This window comes from Semicossyphus pulcher, unplaced genomic scaffold (genome assembly GCF_022749685.1).
Source record: "Semicossyphus pulcher isolate SPU_LCO1_2020_fin unplaced genomic scaffold, fSemPul1.0.p SCAF_14, whole genome shotgun sequence".
NCBI classification, from domain to species: domain Eukaryota; kingdom Metazoa; phylum Chordata; class Actinopteri; order Labriformes; family Labridae; genus Semicossyphus; species Semicossyphus pulcher.
This window is the reverse complement of record NW_027211648.1, coordinates 29,797,013-29,823,955: the sequence shown is the minus strand read 5'-3', so window position 1 is coordinate 29,823,955 and position 26,943 is coordinate 29,797,013. Positions and strand designations below refer to the sequence as shown.

Sequence of the window (26,943 nt, the reverse complement as noted above, 5' to 3'; positions counted from 1 at the left end):
CAGGTCGCGGTGGCAGCAGGCTAAGCATGGTGACCCAGACATCCCTCTCCCCAGCTACGTTCTCCTGCTCCTCGTGGGGGATCCCGACGCGTTTATGTGTCTTGGAATGAATTCAACAAGCCTCTGGAGCTCCACTGGAGCGAAGAACAAAGTCCAAAAGATATTCCCTCTCTGGTGGTGTTGGCTGAGAGCTCTGAGGTATGCAAGTTTAATACAATGATTCTTTGTTTTTATCACGTAGTATCTGTCTTCTTTGTGCACCTACCTGCCCACCTGCCTGCCTGTTCTCTGTGCCTGTATTAGTGTTCAGTTTCCCTCGTCCACGCCCATTGTTTGTTCTGTGTGTAGGCTGAACAAAACTGGCAATTGAACACATCCATGCCTCTAGACAAGAGCATCAAACAGTAACCTGAATCGAGTCACTAACCAGTAGCATTCATGCCCTGTACTCCGACCTTTACTAGCTACATTTCCTCTTCCTAGACCTCCGGGGCTGAAAAACCAAGCCTATGCTAAAGTGCCAAAAACTGCAGTTCCTCAAGTGTCCACTTGAGGCTGGCCCCTAAAACAAGCCAAGCCCCACAGAGCCCCATGTTAAAATGTCCAACTTTACAGAAGAATTAAACATGTTAACAGCCTGGTACAAAAACAGATATGGTCTTTATAGCTCACATCCCATATTTAGGACAAACGTTATGCATTATTAGGGGCGTGGCCTCTTTGAGTGACAGGTGGGAGCTGCTAGCTGTCTGCTAGGCGTCACATCCCCTAACTCTCAGTTGTGTTTGTGCTGTTGGAGCCTTTTGGAGAATTTTCATGCAAATATGCAAATCCAGTTCTGACTGAGTGAAACTCTTGTGTCGTTTTATACGTTAACACTGGCTCATGTTCCATTCTCATGAAAGGAGTTAGACCATGATGGCTAGAAAAACTGCTTCACCTATTAAGGCTCTCTTACCCTCGGGCAGCAGATACTCTTGTAACATGGTTAATTATGCTTCCACTTGCCATACCACCAGATCTAAATATGTGAATTATGTTTATGTATTTATACATACATATTTTGCGTCCCTTTAAATACATTTGTGTGGTTGTCCACTGGGGACGGACGCACCCTGTGTTCTTCCCAGTTTAACTCACCGATGTAAGAGGTAGGTCATGTCCGTGGTATTGTGCAGATAATTTCAAGATTCTTTATTTTTGTTCACAAATCTGTCATCATATCAATGCATAAAGTGTACCTGGAGTAGTTTAGACATGGACAAAGACGTATGCACACTTGTAGACTTGCATATTCACTACATTTGTTCTTCGAACATCAGCACACGCTGTGTTGCTGGCATTTGCCAAGCTGCGTGTATGTGTGTTAACATGAGTGTGTCTATATCTCTAGCTTCATCCTGAATGCATGTTCGAGAAGATTCAAGTGATTGCCTTATCTGTCCATCACCAGGTACATATATTGTGATTTATATTATTGGCTATAACCCAGTTTAACTTACGAGTAAGAGTTCCATGCTAAATGCATGTTCGAGAACATTCCAGTGATTGCACTGAATAAACAACCGAACTGGGAAACCTCGTCTGTGATACTTTTAAAAGGACACAATGCAAGATCATACCCGTTACACTCTCAGTCACACCATATCACCCGGCTGTTAGTCATCGTTTCTGTTAATACCCGTCTTTGAATATGGGGGTCGAGCCTCTTAGGGAGCATTGAAGTGCTTTTTTCTGTGGAACCACGAACCTCTAATCTTACATCTTACTTGTGTTTATGGTGGTTATACAGACGGCAGAAACTCACCATGTTTTCATGTTGTTTTGTTTTCCCAAAGGAGAAACTGATTTGCAGTTTGTGCACAAAAGGAGCCAAAAGTACCAAATTAAAAATGCAACTCACAAACACATCAGAGTCTCACAGTCCTCTCATTGGTTCAGAAACAGGCTGAAAATAACATCACAGCACGAACCTGCAGCAATAACAAAAGAACTGTCAGTTTCTTTGTTATATTTAATTCCATCGTTTCTCTGGATTATAATCCAACATGTTTCTGTGGATCTGCAAACCTGTTACATTCACTACTCTGTCATCACTCTCAGCTCGACCAACCATCTGTTGTGCTTTCTGAGATTTGGAAGGCGCTTTATAGTTTCACTGGGATGTATTGCTTTTTTTTCGTCTTCCAGAACTGTATCAGAAAATCTGAATGAAGCACATCTTTAATGAACCAGGTGTGGAAGGTACATTTCTCAAAGACACAAGGCCCCCACTTATGCTGAGCCTAAGATCCATACGAGAACAGAACTACTTGTTGAGAGTCTCCTTGTTATTGATTAGAACAATTTCATAAACTGTACATCGCTTGTTTGGATCAGACTGTTTCCATAAGTGAGGGTAGGAGAGATCATAAAGCATCAAAGACTATTAAACACTGTGTTAGTTTCAGCATTAAAAACTGGACTCTGTGCTGATTGTAATTTGTAATGATCAGCGGTCTTTATTAGCTCGTCACTCGTTTCCAAATAAATTAAAAAAGATGCCACAGGTCACTTTTGTTCCCAGTCCCAGAGATCCGAAACATTACACAACTCTAGGTGTTAACATCTGCTGACAGGACGTGTTCATGGTGTGATGCATAACACTGAAATATCCACTCAGCAAATCAGACTCCCTGCTCCCTCTCTAAGTATGAGTAATAATAACTTCATATATACTGTGTACAGCAGCACTTTTAAAACGACACCATGAAGTGTCTGACAACGTCAATTTAAAAGTGTCAGAGTTAAACCAGATCGAATACATAAAGTAGAATATATTTAAGGACAATATAAAAACATGATTAAATATCAAACATGTTCAATATTTACGATCTGATATCCTGTTGTGTGGGGGGAACCCGAGGCAGCCGAGAACCCTTTCTGTGGATCGTCATGTGGAACCCAACGATAGCCAATCAGGAGGCACAACAACCGCAGCCATGACGACAAAAGCAAACGTGACGGTAAAGTCACATGTACAGCCCGTGTTCATGCCGTCTCCACCACTTCATCCACAGTTTGTTCTTTTTTGTTCATAAACTGTGTCATCACCAATTCTTCCCGCCCGTCGTCCGCCATGTTTGTTTACTCTGAAGTCTCGTTTGACCGCCAGAGATTTAGTGAGATTTCCAGCTGTGAGAGTCGGACTCTGGTGTTTCTGCTGTTTGGGTTGTATTGTTGCTCTCCACACACTACAGGAACAAAGCTGTTCAATCCGTCATCATTTGTCGTCATGTGTGGGCTCTCTCACATTTTCAACATCAGTTCAGATTATAAAAATCTTTTCGTGTGGCCAGACTTTAATACATTAATAAAAAAGCAGAAAACTGTGACTGTGTTAATCCACTCCGTTATCCTTTCACGCAGTATCACAGCCTTATCGTGTCTAAAGGTTTCCCGCTGCAACATAAAGTCTAATAACACCATGTGGACTTTTTCCAGGCACTGCTTTATTTTCTCACAGTGTATTGAATTAGTAGTCACGATACAATATGAGCAACACTTACAGAGAATGACATTGTACGCAGATGATAGATGTGTTTATATGGCTTAAATTGAATGCAATACACAGCGTTATGCCAATCAGTATAACTAGTACAGCAAACAATCTTGCTCTCCGTTTCACAAGATCATTAAAGAGACGTTTTTTGAGGTTGTCTGGCTGAAAAATACAGCATTTGATTTTGATGTAAGGAGCTACATACATGTGGGGCAATGCAACGAAAACAGAGCAACTTGTGACAACACGAAAATGAATAACTCGGAGTTACACCTCACAAAGCCGTACAAACTTACACACTGTTTAACACAGATCATGAAAACAATCATCTTTGAAGCCAAGACAGAGGAGTGTTGAAGCTGGGGTAACTGAGGGCCCTATATAGTGTAGAGTATAACGACTGTCCTACCGTGTGTAGGAAGAAGCCATCAGTGCTAGCCCTAAAACACAGCTTTGTCAAAACGTGCAAATTCTTAAAATATACAATATAGCTTTGATATTTGGCCAAAAAGCTCTGAAAAACAAAGACTCTTCCGTTTATAATGCTGTAAATAGTTTGTGTATTATTGTAAATGTTAAGCTAATTCAGTTTGCCATTTGGATTTTTGCCCAAATACAAACAGGTTTTAAATAAAGTACCTTACATTGGACCAACACTGTATTAAAATGCATCCTGCTATATTTAAAAGCACTGTCATGGTCATAATCAACACTCGCAACCCATGTATCTACAGAACTTCCTTTTGGTACAGTAGCGTGCTATAAACGCTACATAATAAGAATATCTGTCATGTTCCTTTAACTGAATTAGTCTTTGCAACTACTAAGCGGTAAAAGGAAAATTAACCAACTGACGGGTTTCACTGCTGCTGAGGTGGGGGCATGTGGGGGCATGTGGGGTAAAAACTCAAAGCTTAGGGCCTGTGTCCTCTGGCGCCTTTTTTCAATTCAAAACCAGTTCAGCGTTTTCAGCGCAAAAACGCCCTCGGCATCAGCTGTTTTTTGGTTGCTGGTTTTAGTTGAAAATAGTTCAACTTTTGAAAAGCTCCATGTCACTTCTCCCTCACCAACCAAACAAAATCAAGAATGGGCGGGACTTTTGATCAACTTTGTCCACAACAGTGGCGTCCAGTTGTAGAGCTGCTGCTTACGCCAGGACACGATTCCTTTCATTGTTTTCTTTGTTATCTCCTTGAATAAAAGTAAATATTAAGCATAGAGAGCGATTTAAAACAGACTTAACAATCAGTACCAAGGGAAGCGGCGCTGTCGCCAGACAACTTTCGTAACCTAGCAACCACTGAGAAACGCTCTGAAACTGAGGTTGTGGGTTCTGCCAGTGCAAAAAGTGGTGCAAGTGGACACAGGCCCTTAACCTGACTCTGGTGTGCTGAAACAGATAAGTGATCATTTATTCTCTACAGTGACCGGGGAAGTTTTCCAAGAGACTTGTAATGTGTGGAAATTACGGACCTTTAAACTCTGAATTGAAGAAAGTGGTCATTTTGGCTGGTACAGACAAATATAGGCGCACAACATTGTACATCAAAGGCCAGTTGAATTTCCTGAAATATATTGGGTCATATAAATTCAATATTATGTTCCAAATGTAAATTTCAACAACACAAATTTCATCAGTTTAAAAAACTACAATCACTCCCTTCTAGCAACACGTGGCAGTTTGTCAGTGGTCGTACGCTTCGCAGTCCAGCTAACGATCATGAAAAGGAAACGTGCGGTTTGACTTCCAAACTGACACACTTGAGTCGACATAATTCATTTCCATCGTCCAGTTAGACTTTCAAAATAAAGCTTGCTGAGAAACATTTTACACATTATGATCTTTGTACAATAGTTCTTTCATGATCTTTATACCTGACCCGACTTCAGCGTCACAGTAAAACACGATGGTGTCCAGAAACCCTGCTGGAGGTGACTCGTCAGCGCTGTGTTCTTGGCCACTGACCCAGCTGCTGTGTTAAAAGGGTAGAGGTTCTCCTAGCTATTTTTAATAGAACAGAAGTGCAGAACTTTTATTCTGACATGCAGTATTAGAATTCATAACACATTATTTGCATTTAATTTAGTGTCCTGTATTTTTGACACCATGTTTGATTTAATTTATGTTTGTGATTAAGCAGAAATACTGTGTCAACTCAGAAGTCAGTTGCGCCCGTTGGTGTTGTAGGAACTTTGCCCTTGACATTACTTGCTGCTAAGTGTCACTGACAAAATGCTGTTGTTATTCTGTGAGTGAAGACAGTTTTACAAGAAGAGAAACTCGGAGCAGCTGAGTGTTCAGTTCTGGTGAAAGTGGTGCAACGGAAATCTACTTTTATGCTGAATTCATCACGAAGAGGTGTTACTTCTACTTTTGTATTTGTGGTATTTACTCATGTTGTTGCACCGAGGCTGCACGGGGCTGCAATACCACAGATTACAAAACGATGTCGTTGGTCATGTTTTAAAAACCGGCCTTACTTTAATCGGGAGGTAAACTAACAGAGTAGAAAAGTCTGTTTGGTTCTGAAAAAGGTTTCTCAGACATGTTGGCGTGATTTAAATTGGGCCAGTTTGTAAATTGTCTGACTGATTCTCTACTATTCCTTTACGACCATGGATCAATGAAAATATTACATTTGAATGTACTTAATAACTTGTCCATACTTGTTCAGACCAAACAAAGTGAAAGAGGAGTTATCATAAGAGAACAACTGCAACAATGTTCATGTTTGCATAGATTATCGTGGCTTTCAGTACATTCATTGTAACATATTTGCACGCTTGGAAACTACTCGGGTAGAGAAACATGTGACTTTATTATTTTTACTGAAATGTGTCTTAATTAATAGTTATGTGACCTTAAACATGGCCTTTTCTACCTTCAATTACTGCCTTAAGGGTTAAGTGTCTTCACACATCTGGCGTTTGGTGCAATCAGAACTAATGTGCAACATGACATTTACAGGACATGCTACTGAATATGTGTCTGACACTTTCTTTGGTGTATGTGAAAAGTTCAAGAACAGCTTGTCTGCACTTATTTAATCGGCAATGTTGGTGTAGCACTTTTCCTTTCACGTGTCACACATCCTCCCCTACATTTCAGAGTATGAGAAAAATACCTGAAGTAGTCGTCACCTGTGATTTCTTTCTCCCTTTCTAAGCATTTAGTAGTCTACGTGGATGCACAGTATACTGCTCGTTAGCTATAAGATCTTAAAAGAGTAAAGGGGTTCAGATGTTTTAGGGGTTGAATGCTTTAATAAATACAGGACATGCTCTGTAACTGAAAGTAATGGCAGATCTACTCTTGAATAATGGCATCGGTTCATAGCGACAGTTTGACGTCTTCTGGTTTGTACATTAAAGAGCGAAGAGTTTTAGTTGTGAAGTTCAACTGTCCAGTCCCTCCAGGGTTTTGCTGCATTTGATTTGATTGTTGTGGATATCACGGCAGAGTTTTGGAAATGTTTCAATGCAAGTTGGAACGTTTTTTAGGCTTTTTTTTGTGTGTAACACGACACACCCAGTGTGAGCTCCAAACACTCCAACGTGGGGGCCTCACTTCCAGTCAATTTCCGAGTCAAGATGCCAAATAAATGTGAGAAAATTTAATGAAACTAAAGGAAATTACCATGAAATAGTCATTTCACACTGCACGGGCCCATTTCAGTGCTATCAATACGCCCAACGAAGAATCTACACATTATTTATCACGTTAAAGTCGTTGTACTTAAACGCTTGTATAAAATCACTGATAAGAGACGGTGATACTATCTCACTGTGCAAGCACTCTTTGAGATCAACACTGACTCACATTTGTAACAGAGCCTCTGGTTGGTGGAAACACACCAGGAAGTGGCTAAGTGAACAGCTAACAGTTTTCAACATGGATAAATAATCACAAGAAGATCGAGTGTTGATTTGTTATAATGGATTCACTGTTTAGAGACGATCACACGGGAGCCTCTTTAGAACGGATCGGCCGTCTGTCTGTAGCATGCAGCGTTCTGGAGACACATTAAACGGTGTTTATACAACATTGCAGACCATGAAGATCAATATTTGGTGATGTACACGTTAATAGGTTCATTGGTCAAAGTTGCAGAGATTGGCCAAAATTGCAGGGTCTCAAGAAGGTTGCAGGGATTGACTGAATTCACTGAATCGCAACTTCCTGGAGGGTCTGACGTCCATCGTCCAAATTAGGATTTTGTTTGGCATGGGCCGGCCCCCCCTTTGCCCTTAAAATGTCATGCTCAGCTCCAATGGTTTGAGAATCAGCATCATTTTTCCACCTGATGAATTCAACCCCTAATTCAAAGATTAACTACATAATGTCAAAATCTATGACAGCTATGAACCTCTGCCATCTCTGAATAAATACTTGACTGTATTTCTGTGTTTCTGTTTCTTGATGGGGCGCTAAAAAGTAAAAATGCAGAATGATAATCTACTTTAAGGTTACTGTTGTAAATTCTGTTGGAAGCACGATACTGCAAATGTTGTGTGGCGTCATTCTAACAAGGCATTCCCTGTGTTTCAGGTTGTTTGCAAGGTTGAAACAACATCGGTCCATATCGACTTTTTCATGCGATCAAACTGTATGAAAGGAAAGTTATGAGCTGTGTAGTAAAAGACTTGTTCTGTAAGTAAACCATAGTGGGTGTTTTAGAGACTGTGTAAGAGCATTTGCCTGAACAGTGCATCAGTGATAATTCTGTTACCTTTTGTATTGTATTGTACATCAACTATAAAAAACGGCTGCTGGAAAAACAACCATCTCAAGAATTCACTGTTAGACAGAGGTTACAAATCATTCCATGCAGGAGCTTCTGAGCAGAGGTCGGCCCAGTTTGACCTCACTGACCGTAATGCTGTGAGTTGTTGCCTATAAAAATAGAACCCAATGAGCGATGGAGTTCAAATATACAAAGATATGCTCACTGGTTTTATTAGAGTGACCAATACTGGCTGGGAATTCTTGCAAAACTGACTTTTTTAACTTCACAAGAGCTATTGGCCTCTGTAAGAAAATCAGGAACATTCCTTAATGAGAGAAAAACACACACTCATTCCATATTTTCAGCTACACAGTGAAATGCATGACCTCTTTCCTGCTTCTCAACAAAATCAATAGCACGGTGGCAAAGAGTAAACACACTTTTGGCCTTTTTTTTTTTTTAGGTTTGATGGCAATATCTCCTCTGTTTCCACTGGAGTTTGACTTGTGCTAACATTTCATAGGTCAGAGCTCCTGCGGGTAAAGCATGCTAACAATTCCAAATCTGCTCAATGAATCAGAATCCGTTCAACATTAAATTCCTACATTTGCAATTCATTTTTGCCCTTTGCTAATTAAGTAGTTAGCATGGGACATGAGCGAATCAACATTTGGCCAACACTGAGTGTGGTCCAAAAAGGATCTGGCAAACAGAACCCAACATTTCACTGGTTGAGATGAACTAAGCCAAAGGAGAAACAAACAGGCACATTGAGAGAAGAGTTGTCCAATATTATGAAGCACTTCTGTTGTGACAGGAACATGCCACTTACCAACACTGAGTTTGTACCTGCAGTCATTAATCCTGATGTCAAGGCCCCAACTTTTAATGAAAGAAACATTTAGGATGCTATTTTAACGTTGAAATCACAACATTTCAAAGAGCATATCCTCACGTATCTTAGGGTCTTGTTTATTAACTCTCAATTCACTATTACTGGCCATTACTTCATGGTACTGCCCAGAAAAATAAGATTGTGGATAAGTGGATACCTTTCCCTTTCAGGATGTCTGGGCATGACGGGGGACCTCAAACATCTGGAAGTTACTTGGAGTGGAACATCTGCCCCTTCATATTGAGAGGACCGAGTCGACATATTCAGGCATCTGGTTAGGATGCCTGTTAGATGTCTCCCTGTGGGTGTACTCCTGCATGTTCCCAGGCCAGATGTGAACGCCTTAGCTGTCAGCTGTGCTTAGCATCACGCAGAAAGAGCTGGAGCAGAGGTGGACTCTGTCAGAGTGGAAGGGGCACCAGCTGCGTGCGGTGGGTCACCATTGCTTAGAAAGCCATCATGCATGAATGGTAAAACACTTCCAAATGCTGGGTAGATCTAAAGTTTACTACTTAACCTCCTATAACATGCAGGTACTGCTCACTATAATACTGTTAATAGAAACGTAAAGCTCATCTAATTTTCTAGCATGGAGCAGCTCAAAGAGCACTACATCACGTCTTCACCACTGGAAGTGTCCCGCATCACCGTTCTCCCCTGGAAAGGATCGCTACAGTGTCCTGCGTGGCAGTTTGTCCATTCTAAGGGCACTGCATCCCATTTTCCTCCATTGAAGAGGCGCCCCAAAGGGCCCGCATTACGCATACTCCAATGGTAGGGCATCCCACAGGGCTTTGCGTGACTTTTTCTCCAACGGCAGGACTCCCTAAAGAGCCTTGGATGAAGCTTTCTCCCCAAAGGTTTTCACCATTGGCAGGGAACCCATGAGGGCACTTTATAACATATGTTGCACATTGGACTACTTTAGAGGACACCTTTATTTTTATATGGACCATGGGAGCATCCAAGAGGGCACTTCTTTGTAGTTTTTGTGTTTTGTAGGGGCAGTCATGGTATGTCCAAATCTCTTGCTGGGCACAAAAATACTCAAGAAGCTCGTTCAAAGGTTTAGAGAAAACTGGCTGCCCCGAAAACCCTGTGAGCAGCCCCAAGAAGCTGAAAGATTCTTTAAATCCCTTCCAGTCGTATCATTTATAAAAGTCTTGGAAGGAAGAGCCTTAACAGAGGTGGAGTGAAAAACATTTGTCCTGAGGGTGGCGTTAGGTCAAAGGCCAATAGTCATTTAAAATCAAAGGGGTGATCCCTTTGGAAGAATTGATGTAGAAGTCCAAAATACAAAAGGTTTTTGCTCATTTATAGAGTACGAATTGCTCATTAAATTGCTAAACAAGTTATTATTCAATCTTGATATATTTGTAGTGTACAAATGGGACTTTTCAGGGTCATAAAAAATGGAATCCACTGGCAACCACAAATATCCACAACAAATTTTAGTAAATTTTAGCTCTGGAATTTTAGGAGGCCTTATCATGTTTTGAGGAATATTTAGTTTGCTGTTAGATTAAGGATGAGAGGGTCTCCGGAATCATGAATTATCTTGTTGGTACAACGAACGAGGTGTAGGACAGATTGAGGGACAGACAGACTGACGACCTCAACCCGAGTGTTGGGAGAAAACAAGGCACTGCTGTTCATAATTTAGTTTCTTTATGCCATACTTTGCTCAGTGACTATTACCTCTGCTACAAGAGCAGCGTGACCTCTGTGAAATATTTGCAGATGTCAAACTCCAGTGATACTGTATTGAGATGGTGGCTTTATAGATAAAGATAACCTATCCAATAAACCAGGTTGAAAAGGCCAAAAGCAGTGGGGAAAAATATTCGTGAGTACGAATCAATCTTGGAAACCCGCACATGCATCCTGTTTTCACGCCAGGCACCTGAGCGGCAGTCGTCAAAACAGCAGAAGAAGCTGGCACAATCTTTTCCATCCAAACACTCGTAGGCATAGTCAGCCTCCTCGTGATAGGGCACAATGTTGTTCATCTGCAGCAGGGATGTGCCAGGTCGGATGTTAACCATGCTGGATGATTTCTGCTTTGTGGGAAACACATCAGTTAGTAAACACTACATTCAGTGGGTTCAAACCGCAATGAACAGAAGAAAGCTCTTAGCTACCTGTGCGTTGTTGTTGGCTTTGGATTTTTTGGTCTGTCGGTTGCTGGTGAAGTAGTGCAGAGTGCCATACTCCATGAGGGCAGCGAAGGTGAAGATAAAGCAGACGGAAACAAAAAGGTCCATGGCAGTGACGTAGGAAACCTTGGGCAGGGACTTCCTGGAGATGGTGCTTAGAGTTGTCATGGTGAGCACTGTAGTGATACCTGAATGGATCGTCACGGAGACCAAATCAGCAGTGGATTATGAAATACTTTTTTTGCTAAAGTACAATCAGTGAATTCCTTTGCAATGAGGGATTCTGAAAGTTGGATACCAGGTTGATATTTTTCTGCTTCCCTTTTGGATTGAACTTTGTAAAATTTTTAGAGAACAAGGCAAATTTTCAGAGTCTCTGAACTCTGACTCACTTTAATTGTTTATTCAGCAAGAAGATATCAAACCTAGAGATGTGCGGGCTGGCACGGCATCCTTATTGATCCAGAAGGAGACCCAGGACAAGACCACGATCATACTGCAGGGGATGTAGGTCTGGATGGTGAAGTAGCCCATTCTCCGGCTCAGGTCAAAGAAGATCGTCATGATTACATATTCTCCTGAAAGTTCAACAGTGCAGATGTAGAGATTAAAGCTGAATGCGTAACATTGGACTGGTTTACACCATGGTCACGCCAATGCTGCACATGGTTGAACTGGATAAAGATGATGATGTATAACCGCACACTTCACTAGGTAAGTTCTTGTAATATCCGTGCTTCGTGTTAGATTGGGGACTGGCAACATATAAGCACACGTGGCCATAACCTCTCACCTGACTGGGTGTGTGCCACATCAGTGGTGTTCCTCAACCCGACGAAGGCAAACTGGTAGAGCCTCCAGTACCGCTGGTCTGCCACCTCCACAGCCCGTCTCTGCCACCTATACATGATCTCATTCTTGGGATAACCATCTACACAATGGAGAATGGAGAATACATTTACCTTACTGCTGCATTAAATATCCAACATGCAGCTCATATCTGTCATTCAGTATGACCACCATGAGGGAACATCGCACCACGGCAAGGCAGGGGGGAGCATTCAAGATGGATGGGACCAACCTAGTCTCATCAAATATTCTCAAATGAGCAACACCTTCCAATGCAGGTCATCATGAGCCTTCACAGGCCAAAGCTCTGTCTAGTTGAATTTTTGAGAACACTTTTGTGGGCTGGTTATTTTACCTGAGAGGACACTTTGTTGACCTGTTGGTTTTGTTTCTGTTCCAATATATTGTGATGCTTGAGTTTCCTCCGTATGTTTGTTGTTGCCTGTACAAGGTGTGTGGGTGAACTCTATTGCTTTACTGGGTAAATGTCCGTCTGTAAAGAGAGCTGGAGAGGTATCCCTGTGGTGGTGTGAGTGTTCTTAGTCCCAGGAACAAAGTGTGGAGGTAAATGATCTATCCGAAGGTGTAGTGAGGAAAGAAGTTCCCTCTGGCATTATTACATTTAAAGTTTGTTTGATGAAGGTGCAGTATTTTATCTGCTGATCAATGTGGAGTATTTTAAACCGAGGTCAAAGAAAATATTCCAAACTCAAATTGAAACAAAAATGTTTTGGCCTACGAGTTCTCACACATGAACCGTCTTCCAAAATGACCTGTAAGTTTCCTGTTAGTGCACTTCAATGATTAAGTCACAATAGGAAAATGCTGTTACCTGCACACTTACTACTCAGTCTAAGCTCTGGGCTTCAAGCTTACATTTTCAAGGCAGAGTATAACCCAATGGGAAAAGGGTTGTTAATGAAGTAGCTTATCAAAATGATAAAGCCAACCAAGAATGACATCAGCACCAACCAGCTTCATTCACAAGTTTGATAAACAAAGCATTAGTATGCCTTCATCAAACAGCAGATGCTGACCACAATCCTCGCGATTACAAGAGGAACGTCTCTATCTATAGCCACTTTTCCACTGGTCAAAAAACATGCTAACTCCCGGCTGATAATTAATCTTTGATTAACTGATACCCGGGTCTACTGCAGAGTCATTTGACTCGGGTAATTATCGCCTCGGCTCCGATCGGCACTGATGAGAACACAAAATCCCGGTTGACACGCTAATCTCCGCCCCCTCTCCGGCCCGATGCTATGCTCCGTCGGTAACTCCTCGTCATCTCGGCTACAAATCTCACCCGTCTCCGTCTGCCTTTACTAAGCCTGTTTTGGGCGCGTTTGTGACGTCAGACGGTTACTGAGAAGAAAAGAGACGGACAGGAGTATACTCCACTGGCAACGGGAAAATACACAATCGGCATCTATAAGCGGGTCCTCCCGGGTCTGAAAACCTGTCAACGCACTAATTTCAGTAGTAAAGGGGCATATCTCTGCAGAGGGCAGAGTGAAGGGAGCTGGTCCACGTATAAAGCAATCGCGGGCGGTCCACTTCTCTTGGATGGATTAAACAGAAAGAAATTGGGTCGCCAAAGATACTTTGGTGTCTGTTAATGTAACTGCCCAAGCTTAGTGTATGTTTCATAAACACTGATCATGTTGATGAAGTCATATGTCTTATAAACACATCCTCCTTTATGAACACTTCTGCATTGGTATAACAATGTTACTGAGCTCCCCTTGCTGCTACAGAGAGAGCAAACTTGCAAGAGGGTAAGCAAAGCTTAGATTATTGCTGGCATATAAACAACTTGCCATGCTGTTGCTTTTCAGGTCTGGTTAGCTGTTTGGCAGTTTTTGTTGGTGCTCATTTGATGATATTCACTGTGACTGCGCTGGTCCTGAGATTTGTCCTCTACTCCATGAAATGGTCTTTGCATTTTTCACCAGCATGTGGAAGATTAAGATCATGAGAGGCTCAAGCACAATGCCAGAGACGAATGAATGATGACACAGACAGCATGAATCAGACTGGGAGCGGGTGCATAATTCATTAAGACTGTCAGAGGAATGGGACTGGGTGACCTCCTCTCTCCGCTGGTGGAGCAGATGATAGATTGGTACAGGCTAACAGAGGGCAGCCTCAAGCAGATGGGCCGTTTGGCAAGGAGAAGGTACAAGGGCTTAGCCACTACACTAGCCCATACAGAAGCCCCTCTCATGAAGCTACTGAAGTTGAAGTCGAGATGGCGGGTTAATAAATGAGCGGGGAAAACGTTCGACCACCTACAGCTTGAAAACTCCAGTGGACACGAGTGCTCATCCATTGGAAAGTTATGCAGCTTAAGGTAACACTCCGCATTAATAGTCAACCTGACAGAAACAGAATTGTGACAGAGAAAAGCAAAGACTCAGGCTTGTTTCTTCCTCCCAAGTGTGAATGAACACAGTAAAAGCACTTCATGTTCTCTCTGTAATTACACAGGAAAAAAAAACAACCTTTGACACACTAGATCACCACTTTGACAAATTGGGGTCATCTACAAGAGAACTACATGAAAAAATACAAATGCACACACTTAAGCTGCACAAACAACAAAGGTTTCTGAAGAGTTCAACATGGCAAAGGTTAAGCTTTCCTACCTCAGAGTGTACATGACTCTCCCATTGCTCCACAGCCTCAGGAGGCGGTTGGGAGTGGTGATCCAGTGGGCGTCCGATTTGCGGGAATTCCTGAAGAACGTGTCGGGGATCCAGATTTTGCCTACCATGTTACTGTTGAGCATGAGCAGCTTCGTCGTGCTGTTGAACTTCAGCCGGCTGTCGTACCACGTCTGGGCAAAGAAGATGTCGATGGTGTATTCCTGCAACAGAGTAGGGGGGGAAAATGCAAATAAAAAAGAAAAGCTTCACCATAAAATAATAAGCAATCGATGGGTTGGCAGTGATTTGACGTGAGTTCCTTTAAATTAAGACCAATATTACCCGGTACCACGAACTTTAAAAGCTACTTGCTCCTCTCTGGTGATTCCTGATTGATCGAGTTGGCAGTTAAATTGTATTTGTGTTCAAATCATTTGCATGAGTATGAGTTATAGCGGCATTTTACGCAGCTGAATGCTTCTATTTGGATGATGTTCAGTAGAAAAAGTTGGGGAAAAAAGACGTCAGTGTCCCTTAGAGCAGTGGTTGTCAACTGGTCTGTCCTGAGGACAAACCACCACCTCCTTAATGACAAATCGTGACCCACATTTCCAACATTTTTCAACCACTGACTTGAAAAAATGGTGCAGTTTGGACCTGAGATGGAACAAAACATCACAGTATGTCAACATCACAAAAGACAACAGTTTAATAGTCAAGCAAGTTGGTGGCAGTGCATGAGAGGAAAATATTCCCTCTGCAGAAGTATGCTTAAAACTGGAACACAAATGCAACGAGGGCTGATCAAGTTTCAAGAATGTAACTGCAGCTGGGAATCAGTGAATACATTGAGTGACCAAACTGCACTACTACTGCACGCACAACAGAGGAAACACACGTCCTTCAAAATAAAAGCGCAGCTTACACTTCTTGCCTAAACTTTTTTATTATCAAGCTCTTCCACGACCCACTGGAAACCGCTCCATGACCCACTTTTGGGTCCCGACCCACCAGTTGAGAACCACAGCCTTAGTGGATACTGGTACAGGTACTGGTATCATACAAACATACTCAGCCCTAATCTTGCCTTTAAGAATTGGCCCGGACATTTGACAAATATTCCCAGTTGTCTTTGGTGACCTCCTGACCTTTACTCCATCGCCATCAGCAGGCTTTTCAGAGTTAAATGTCTCCACGACAATTTTCGGATTGCCATAATATTTGGCACAAAATTAACCAATTGAGAATTTATTTTCTCTTCCTTTTCTGCCTTTCTCCAGAAACATCTGGTAAGACGTGTGTTTACCTTGAGTGCAGATTTGTTTTGTGTTCATGTACCATTGCCTGGAAACTATTGGGTGAATAGACACTATTTTTTCATGGTCTCCAGAGAATAAAATCTAACAACATTAGTAATCTAACATTAATAATGTGGAGTTGTCCATCCAATATCCAAAATATCAGCAGAGAAAAAGCAAAGGGAAACCAGAAGTTTCAGTCTCACCATGTTGATGGGATCAACTGGTCCGATGCTGTTGACGTACACGGCTGTTTCAATCACTGTCGGCCTCACTGAAACAGAAGACATACTGTGTTGACAAAGACGGCATCAACATGTTTGTGCATTTTTGTTAGCTCATGTCCAAAGAGATTCTGTCAGTCTCATCAACCTAAAGCCTTGACAGAGAACAGAATCCTTTCCACAGTTTAGTTCCTTCTTCAGTCCGACTTAAGGTCAAGACAGTTGATTGAATGTCTCCGTCCAGAATAATCAGAAACTTCAATCTGTTGCTATGCTATTTTCTTTTTTGGCAATTCAAGTTGTGTTGATGTTTGCTCATTTCACGAGGGGTCAGTCTTGTGTGAGGTTGGTGCTGTCAAAGTTTTGTCACTAAGTTGTGTCTAATCTCTGGGGCCGTCCTCTTTGAAAGATGCAAAACTCACCGTTCTCAGCAACTTCAACATGTTGTTGTGCAGTGATTGTAGGAATCAGCTGCAGATAAACACCATTTTTCAGGGGGGTAGCATAAAAATAAGGATCGCGGTGCATAGGAAACTTGACCTTTTCACAGACAAATTGGGCGAAAATGTAGGAATGCCTACACTGCACACTGCAATGCAAATAATGTTGCTTAAAGGAGCAGTTCGCCCCTGGAAAAACAAACAGCTCGTGATTCTACATTCCTACAACACCCAGGGTGCATTGCGCCCCTCCCTCTGAAAGGAACGGCCCAGCGAAAGACGCTGGAGTGAAATACTACTGTTTCACTGCAGGCAACGGCTCAGAGCGGGACAGAATCTGAAATACTATAATAGACTACAGAGAATATACGGCAGATCATGTTAAAAATCTTCAGGTCTGCAGTCGACATTTCAAACTGACAATTTGAACGAGACATGACATCAGAGACGGGTCTCCTAGATTGAGGAAGTGTAGTTCAGCGAGCTTCCTGGGCCCATTGGAGAAGCGGATAGCGCCCTCCAAAGACACAGAGAGAAATAGCATATTTTCCTACCATAATGGCATTAGCTCCCCATAATAGCATGATGGGACTGAGGTTGAAAATTGAGCAACCCAAACTGCACACGACCATAAACAAACTTCTTGTGAACTCCCTGTTACCTCTGTGAACCAACCAGAGCAACAACAAAGCACGTGTCCTCAGGATGAACTTGACTTGCCTCCGATGTCGGGCCGCAGTTTGTTGTCGTAGCCCTCCAGCAGTTTGTTCAGGATCAAAGTCACATCGCTCTCATAGACCTTCGGTGATAACACCCAGGTCTTATTTATGGGCACGTCCTCATAGTCCTCCTCTTCCTGTTTACTCGGGCTGATGGCTGCGCTGTGGAGTATAAATACAGACACATGGTAAGACATAAAGACTTACAGTATTTGCATTTAATTTAGTGGGTGTCTGTGAATGCTGGAAAATATATATGCACAGGATTGATGCAGTTATGAGTCAGCTTTAAGCTTTAGCTAGCACCAAGGCAATTTCTCAGTTATGGCTTTGGTTCATTTAGGGTGTAAAAAACTGAGTGCAGTGTTTGTGTCCTTCACTGTTGGCGACAGTTACGCTGTGACAGGATATAAGATGGATCATCCCCAACAACTGCCTCATCACGGAGAAGCTTCTCCTCTCACTGTGCTCCATAACACAAATGGAAAGCAGTGTGTGACAAAGTGTCAATGCACATAAACCTGCTTCTGACGTTCCTGGAAGAATAAGATCTGTATGTAAGTAGGCATAAATCACAAATACTGTACACAGGGCAGCGGTACCTCTGTTGGTTTCAGAGAAAAAGACATGTAGTTCCTTATTCTCATTTCGTATTTATAAATGCTACGACTCATTCTCATGCACACATTCATACACTGATGGAAGAGGCTGCAATGCAAGGTGCCAGCACCATGACCCACTGTATTCTAAAGCTCCTACACATTTGCTTGTGGAGCGAATTGGGGCTCAATATCTCGCCCAAGGACACTTTGAAATGTGGACCGCAGCAGCTGTGGATCGAACCACTGATCTTCAGATTAGTGGATCACCAGCCGTATCCTCTGAGGCACAGAAGAGGTGCGAGTCTGATAAAGAAAAGTACCTACAGCTTAAATTATGTCTTACATTGTTAGCTCCATAATCGCTGACTTACATCTTGTTCCCTACATGTATGTATCTGTACACATACTGCACAGGTAAAAAAACTGTATGTTGAGAAGAACAGCAAATGAAAGTACGACATCTTCAAGTCAGAAAATACGTAATGTAATGCACAGGTTACCCATAAGCCTCTGCATGAGACACACTGGGGCTTTCAGATAACTCCAAGGTAAACTCATCTGTGGCGATATGAGACATCCAGGGAAACTGCTCTGCTCTGAGTGACGTGGAGGACAGACATGTTAAAGTATGTTTGCAGTGTCAGTTGGGGACAATGGATGTGTGAAATGAGGCGGGACTTTCACCCTGGAGACACCCAGGCTTCCTGTCCCACGTGGCACCACAAGTCAACATTTAAGGGGGAATTCACCAAAGGATTACACGGCTTTTGCGCCCCTTAAACCTGTGCAAATGAGAGAGAAAGACTCGGCCTAATTCACCAAGCACACGCAGAGGGCCAAATGCACCTCAAAGTGCACCGCAGAGCAAACAGTCTCTGTGCTCCGGTGCTGTTCGCACTAAATGAATCATTATGCAGACATTCGGGGAGAGCTGGAGGTAAGGGCTGTCACGCTCCGAGTTTCCACTGATCGTGACGACAATTCCACCTTTTGTGTGACCAAAATATAATTGTCTGTTAACAATATATTTTCATTATCATTATAATTTGTGGATCAAACGGTCTGGGGCGCAACCCCGGCACACGGGCACACTTTGTCCACGCGCTCATTTAAAAAATTGAAACAAAGAATAAAACTAGTAAAAAACCCATCTGGACTTCACAACTAAAAGAGCTGCCCCCTCCTCTCCCTGCTCGTCATCGATCTGTGGATGGAGCTGAGCTCCGTCAGTGTGGAGCTCAGTTAATGCCTGATGGTGCAGATAGCTCCTCTCCACAATCAGACACTCAACAAGAGCAAACTGCACAGATCGGCAAAACTTTAAGGCTGTGTTTGCTCATTAGTGCAGTTTGCTTTGTGGAGCGGACCTTGAGACGGAGCAGATAGCGGGGGCAAATGATACGTAATTTATGGTGCTATTAGCGGCCGCAATTGATTCTTAGTGAATTCAGCCCTTAGCTATTATTTTAGCCACACCATGATGTATTTCCTCAACTTAAGTAGTCTTGTGCCTAAAGGTGCCTGTTAGGAAAAATGCATCAACAGTACAGATTGGATTTTCTTCAGCTGAAACACATGAAGAAGAAAAGATGTATATCAGTCTCCGGCCGGCTCAGTTTGTTGTGTTGTGCTGTGCTGAGCTGCTCTGAGGCGTTATCAGGTCTGCTCTCTGGAGGTTTACGGTCTGTTAAACTGTGTTCCTCGTTTGTGTGTTGTGAATGCAACTTACATTGCTTTAATTGTTTCTGGTGGTTATTGATTAAATGTAATTTGATGTTTCAGCAATATCAAAAGTGCATCACATGTATTCTTACTTACACACAGTGCAGCCGGGTCGTTACACACACAGGGGACTGGGACTGCTTCACACGTTAAGCTGGAGGACTCTCCAAGGACAGCCGGCAGATTTTGCTTATAAAGCATGCATTTGTTTTGTGCTTATCTCAGCAAACAGTGTAACACAAAATCAGCTGTGTCTGCAAACTGTGAACGCTGTTTGCTCTGTGATCACTGGAATACATTTGAATAAAACCTATTTTCAATCACCTTCTGCTTGTACACCTTGAAGTTATTAAAACATGTATTGAGATAGAAGTCTAAGACACACACAGACACAAAGACGCGGTGGATTTAAAAGACGCAGGGTGCCTTGTGAATCAAATGCAATCAAGGTATTCTTGGAATAAACCCCAGCTGTAGCAGTGTTACGTGTGTTTCCTGCTGCCCCGCCATGCTGTGTGTATCACAGGCGGTCAGTTACACATGGCTGAACTCAGTCAGTCTGTGCCAAGGTGTTTCAGTGCCTTTCCCCTGCTAATGAAAACGGACCTGATACTGTAAAGAGACCCGAGGACTTGGCGTTCAGCCCGGGCGTCTAATACAAAGGACATGACCTTAAATGTGGAAGCAGAATTCGACCTTGCTGCTCTCTGCTGTCACCTGAAACAGAAACTAAAAGATCTCACAGAACCATGCTGGTCTAAATCTACTCAACATATTGGTGGATATAAAACAGCATCTTTCTGTGCAAGTTATTTTCCCTTCCTGTTTGTTTTGGTTTGTTTATCCATCTCTATGTCCATTCAAACACCTGTGCAGGCAACATATCTGGGCAACTGCTGATATATCACCTCGACATCTGGCACGGATATTATTGGACCCTGGAGAAGTGTTCCTAAAGACTTTGATGACCCCAGCTCATTTCTGCTGAGCACCGCTGTTATGTTCAAACATAAACCAACATGTTGGTGCATTAAGGTCAAAAAGAACATTAACATGGACTCCATGGCCCCCACAGGACAAACAACAACCACTACATTATCCCACATAAAACACAGTGTGTACGACTCTCAACACTTGAGCTACCTATCACAGGCTAACATTACCTAGCAACCTTAGCTAGCTAGGCGAACAGTCAGTAACACAGATACTTCCTTAGCCGAAACACATTTGACAGTTTTTCAGATGGATAAATAATGAAGGTGAGAGCGCTGAGGAAGAGCCGGCAGCAGTTTGCAGCTCCATTGTGTTAGCTTAGCATTGTGGCATTAGAGCACAGCAGCAATAACCTCCTCTTGTGTACGGTTTAACACCCGATGTGTGTCGATAAAGTTATTGATAACACATGATGTATTTTAAAAACAGATTTCGGACAGACTTAATGTCGGGCTGTTTGAAATGTCCTTGTTTTCAAATTCTGTAATCTGCAGTCCTGTCAACGATCCTGTCACCACTTGTTGAGACAATGATGACAACAGCCGTGTCCCAATCCAACGACTGCATCCCTCGAAGGACGTATTTGAAGGTTGATTGCGTCACAGCAGCAGGTCGAAGGCTGTCCCATTTAAAAGTCTCCTTCAGATGCGTCCTCCTTTTCCCGGGCCACTAAGGGTCCATCGGGTACATCCTTCACGGCCTGATGTATCACGAGATTCATTGCACGCAAATCCAAACAAGATGGCGGACTCTTAAACGGCCGAGGAATACACTTTAAATGTAAGCGTTTTTGGTTTCAACTCGAATAGCTAGAGAGACAAATGTTACAAACAACGAAAGGGCCCTTGAAATAAATAATAAGTTAAGTTGCGTGACTTTAGCTATGTTGGCTAGTTATTCAGCTAGCTACCTGTTGCTAGGCGACAGGCGCCTCACTTTGTGAAGCAAGGGAAAGAGCGGAAACAGCTGGTGATGCCAACAGGAAAGCCTCCATAGACCAGACCGTCTCATTTCAGTTCGGTCTTCGCGGTCGACACGGGCTACGAATGACTCAGCCTTTGTAGACCGCCTCCTTTGAAGGATGCAGCCCCTGAATTGAGACGCAGCTTATGTGTTCTTTCTTACTTTAACCATGTAGATAATGTATGATTGAACCTGACCAACAACAGAAACAACAAATGCTTACAGAGCAGAGCAGTTTCCCTGGATGTCTCATAAACGTTTACATCTGACTGTTGTATCGGAGGCGTGTGAAATAGCGTCTGAAAGACGATCTGGGATAAGAAGGAGGTCCTGATTTACTCTGGAGTCAAAGAAAACAAATGTCAACAACATGAGTGCAGACAGGTAAGAGAGGTGGAGGTAGAAGAAAGCAGCAACTACTGCGACTCCCTCCATCACACTGATGTAAAGCCTAAAAAAATGACTGTATTTCTTGTTAAATGTTGGAAGTTTCATCACACAGTTTATTACAGTCAGACTTTTCATGTGGGGTCAATCTTCAGTTTACTGTAACACACCGGGGACGCTGCCTTCGGCACTGAGCCGTGGAAGTTTCTGCTTGAGTTCAGCCGAAGTTGAAAGACTCTCATGGAAAGCTGGCGAGGCAGAGTTTTACAGAGTCTCCCTGCTGGAGCCCTGAAGGCATCTCGAGACGAGTCACTGATTCTGCAACAGTTCAGTCTGTCTCAGCAAGTTCTTCTGCAGACACTTTTCTCCACTGACGTCGGCTCCACTCGCTGAAACCTACAGAGACCGAGCTGCCGAGCTGATCGCAGGGTTAAACGTTAAAACTAAAGACACTAACTGTTTACTGCATGTTAGAAATCACATCAGACGTGTTTTAATTATGTTTCTTGATAATTGTGCAAATATTCTGTCTGCAGGAAACTTGCCTGTAATCTCATCCCTAAAAAGTTTGTGTTCAGCTCGCCTTGTTTGTAACTACAAGTTTAAAAAAACCTTTGTACTATTGATTTTTATAGCAAAACAAACAAAAATATTAAAATTAATATTTAATTTCACAGAAATTAGCTACAATAATTAAAGTGAAACAAATTCACTTATGAGACATTAGTAAATTAGTACTTCCATGAATCCTTAATGAGTGGTATTGACACATTTATTATTTATAACCGACTTTAATGAAGTTTACACAGAGAGAATTGTTTATTAATGCTTTTATCAATAACGCCTCCTGTGGGCAGCCATCAGTGAAGCCTGGTATGAAAAATGAATGATAGTTAAGACGAAGATGTATAAACTCTAAATGTCTGTGTGCTGCTTTTAAATGCTACAGGTGGACTCACATTAAAGTGCAGACACCGTTCAGACCTGTGCGTCCTGCAAAGACTGCATGCACAGCCTGTTATGTTCCTTTAGATGGACTTACAATGTAAAATAATTTGATATTTGCAAACAGTAACTCATGATTAAATCACCTCCAGAACCCGACTAAGTTCAGTTACATATCCTTCAGGTTCTGCAGATTTCCAATGTTAAACTACCAAACAAACGGTCTCCTACACTACAGATGAGTTTCTCCTCCATGTACGGTGCATGTTAGACCCTGAATGTCTTACAAAGTAGTTTGATGTCATGAATCATGCTTGTAGATGTTGGTGTGAAAGTCAGATTTAAGGTGAGAACAGAGAAACATTTATGTTCTTCAGCAGATGCCAAACCAGCAACTCCCATGTTCTGAGCTTAAATGACTTCTTTTTTCAATGGAGTCTGGTGTCTTTGAAGAGAGCGATGTAACGTGTGTTTCTGGTTAAAAAAATCTATCTCCTCTTTAACATAAATGTCTATCTCTGTAGGCATCCTTCTTGTAATGTTGTTAGACACTTACACCTCTTTCACACCAAAATTAGCGCGTTGACGCAGGTTTTTCAGACCCGAGAAGACCCGCTAATAAATGCCGATTGTCTCTTTTCCCATCCCCAGTGAAGTATACTCCTGTTGGTCTCATTTCTGCTGCGTCACCGTCTGACGTCACAAACGCACCGGTTAGTAAACCGTGAAGATATTACGGTGGTTAGGTCTTTATTGTATCTATTACTCATTCAGTCTGTTTATTAAACTCGGCGCCGACAAATTTGGAACGATGTTCGAGCGCTGCTCGGACGGAGACGGGTTGAATTTGTAGCTGAGATGACGAGGAGTCGCAGAAGTTACAGACGGAGCATAGCACCGCGCCGGAAAGGGGGCGGAGATTAGCGTGCCCACCCAGGTCAAATGACTGTGCAGTAGACCCGGGTCTGAATGCCGATTGTAGCCTTTACCATTAAACAAAAAGCAGAGTGTCAGCAGGTGTTAGCGGGTTTTTTGAGCAGTGGGAAAGCGACTTAAGAAGCTGCAGTCATTACAGCCTGTTTAACGGCTGCCAGCTGAAAGAATTTTCTGAGACCCCAAAATATGCCGAAATAGGGTTTAAAAATTAGAAATTGCACATTAAGGTGCATTTTGGGAAGTGTAGTAAACAGGACTTTGACCCCTTGAGGCTAAAAATCAAGATAATTCTGCCTTTTTATGATTTAGACCACAACAGTAGGAGCTCTGGTTGGCTCTGCGCTGACTACAATAACTATTTAGCAAAATACAAATCATTTGTGAGATTTAATATTACGGAAAACTTTAATTCTAACATTCATTTTGTAGTTCCAAAATTGCTAAACATGATATTCTAATAAGAGACAGTTCTCACGTTATCAGACTCCATTCCTCCAGGCCTCAGGTGTGACTTTCTTTGGTGCATAAGTCGACTTCAAATAATGTCATATTCAGACTGAACTGTTGAATAAAGAAAAGCATCAGCAGCTTCTACCTGCTGAGACACTGTCACATTTTTCACCTGTAATAACTGGAAGGCCTGTCCCTCACAGGACACTGTTTACACCTCTGTGACCGCCTGACACATAGAGGTTTCCTCTGGCTGAGGTAAGTGAAGATCTTCAGAGGACCAGAATCGTCCATCATTCCTCTGTCAATAACCAGCTGACAATAAACAGCTGTAGTACGAAGACAGATCAGGCCTGAGGGCGAACGAAACACCGCACAGTTTGGAAAAACGCACACATGTGGCTCAAGGTTGATTCATTTTAGGAACATTTCCACAGACAGAAGATCAAATGTGTTCCTCTCAGGCCTTTCCTCTCACACAATGACCCTCTGTGATGGGATTACAGGTGAACACAACATGCAGCAACAACGCAGCGATGCAAAGACACAACATCTGCAGCCGTTCACCCCCACAAACCTCCACCTCTCATCATCATGGAGACATCCACACACACCTACCAGAGTCCGAGCAGAGCGAAGAGCAGCCAGGGGTTCATGGCTTCGTCCCGCACAGCTCTGACAAAGAGCCGCTTCATCCTCCGCTGCACAGCCGGGAATCAAACGAGCTAAACGGGGAGCGGAGCGGAGGCAACGAGGAGAGCTTCCGTCGTCAGGTCGCGTCTTAATGCAGCCGCTCAGGGTTAAACGTAGCGACGGAGGGATGTGAGAGCTGCGTCCATGCTGTGTGAGTGTGTGTGTGTGTGTGTGTGAGAGTGTGTGAGGAGGGGGAGGATGAGGCAGAGAGAGGAAGGCTGCTGCTGCCGGGGAGCTGACTCTGCTCTAGTCCATCTGCAGTGGCGCTAACAGGCTGTCACACTCTCTCACCTGGCCGAGAAAAACCTGCTTTCATCCACAAAGACTGACTTATGCTTGTAGATTTATATCTTTATTTACTATCACTCACTTTAAGCATCAGAGGAAACACCGGGTCTGTGCATGCAGATGAAGCTTCACGTGCAGCTGCGGTGTAATCCGGTGCAGGAGCTGCCACAGCACGCAGAGCGCTGGGAACCAGTGAAGGCTCCTCACAGGGGGAAACCACTGGCTGTGAGCCCAAGGTGACCCCGAGGCAAGAACACGTCCATACACACCGTAATTTTGTAATGTGCTAAAGGAAACACTACTTCCTGAGATCACACTGAACACTGCCACTGAACACTTTTCTCCAATTGTTGTTTTTTCTTGTGGAACACTGCAGAGTTTAACCTGTTAGACCAACTTTACGACCATCATACATCTGTTAGCTGAGCAGGTAGCAAGAAAAATAATGAGAGAGGCGTGAAACTTAAAGGGATCGTTCAGATTTTTTGAGGTGTGGTTGTATTTGGTCAGGCGACCCTTTATAGTTTCAGTCTACTTTTAGTCGATGAAAACCCAAAATATTTGAGTCCAGTTTTAGTCAATAAAAAGTCATCACATTTTAGTCATTACTTTTAGTCATTACTTAGTCATTCAAACGTTTTCTCCCTCTTCTCGTTTTTACCTGTTCGCTTCAGGTAAAATTAAGACTTTGAATTTCAGCAGAATCCAAACGGTAAAAGAACGATGTAGAAAAAGCATCTAAAGATTACTTTTCATCATCGCTTCTCATTTACAGTCTGACTGAAGCAGACGGCCGATGATCGCTCCTTTCTGTGCTGAAGAAGCGTCAAATGACGCATTAAAGCGCCCCTTTTTTGGTGAGCGTGCTCAGAGCTCAAAGCTTAAAACCCTGAGTGACACAGGGAAAGTTCACAACCACCTTCATGATACCTGTTACCCAGTTGCATGAATGCATTGCTTGTATTTTGACAGACAGATTAAACGCACAGTCGGGGAAAATATGCATTTTGAATGTCCCACAGCCGACCTCTAACCTTTCAGTCCCGCCTCGTCTCGTTAACGAAAACTAAACATACGTGTCGTCAGAGTTTCTTATTTATATTTAGCTCGTCGACGTCTCGTCTTCGTCATGGAAAAAAGATCGCTGACCAACATTTATCGTCATTATTTTCCTTAACGAAATTAACACTGTTCAGTAGCTCTTTTCACACCTGCACTCCTGACAATTTCTAGAAAATTTCAAGACAAGACAGTCTGCCCCTAAAATGTTCTAGAGTTGCCCTCACAGCGGCAGCCAGAAGCTCGTGAATCTCTTTATCTCTCCAGTCTGCACACATCTTTGTTGTCGTCTTGTGAATGATCCTTCTTCTTCAACCTCGTATGTTTTTAATCATCCTGTTATGTGTCACTCTTCTGGTTTCACATGATGATAAATGATAAAAACATCAATATTGCCCCGCCCAC

At 42.8% G+C, this 26,943-nt stretch overlaps 1 protein-coding gene across 2 annotated transcripts; it reads right to left on the bottom strand.

Annotated features, from left to right (window-relative positions):
* Positions 1–10,941: 10,941 nt before the first annotated feature.
* gabrg1 (gamma-aminobutyric acid type A receptor subunit gamma1) lies at positions 10,942–25,193 on the bottom strand. 2 transcript variants are annotated; one of them, XM_069661288.1, is made up of 9 exons: positions 25,117–25,193; positions 17,502–17,662; positions 16,324–16,391; positions 14,820–15,040; positions 14,467–14,549; positions 12,113–12,250; positions 11,745–11,897; positions 11,305–11,507; positions 10,942–11,223 (listed from the first exon to the last, which is right to left on the bottom strand). In XM_069661288.1, exons 1-9 carry the CDS (start codon positions 25,191–25,193, stop codon positions 10,942–10,944), a joined length of 1,386 nt encoding a protein of 461 aa, XP_069517389.1. The 2 variants fall into 2 exon arrangements, with proteins under 2 accessions (XP_069517389.1, XP_069517390.1); XM_069661289.1 differs by lacking the exons at positions 16,324–16,391; positions 17,502–17,662; positions 25,117–25,193 and having other exon boundaries at positions 11,311–11,507; positions 14,820–14,947.
* Between the last annotated feature and the right edge of the window lie 1,750 nt (positions 25,194–26,943).

What these genes read in the sequence shown, in the direction of transcription:
- gabrg1 (XM_069661288.1), bottom strand. Translation starts at nt 25,193, where the DNA reads ATGAAGCGGCTCTTTGTCAGAGCTGTGCGGGACGAAGCCATGAACCCC. An exon ending in TTCGCTCTGCTCGGACTCTG is followed by an intron (nt 17,663 to 25,116) that starts GTAGGTGTGTGT and finishes TATACTCCACAG; the next exon opens with CGCAGCCATCAGCCCGAGTA. An exon ending in GCCAGCCCGCACATCTCTAG is followed by an intron (nt 11,508 to 11,744) that starts GTTTGATATCTT and finishes CGATCCATTCAG; the next exon opens with GTATCACTACAGTGCTCACC.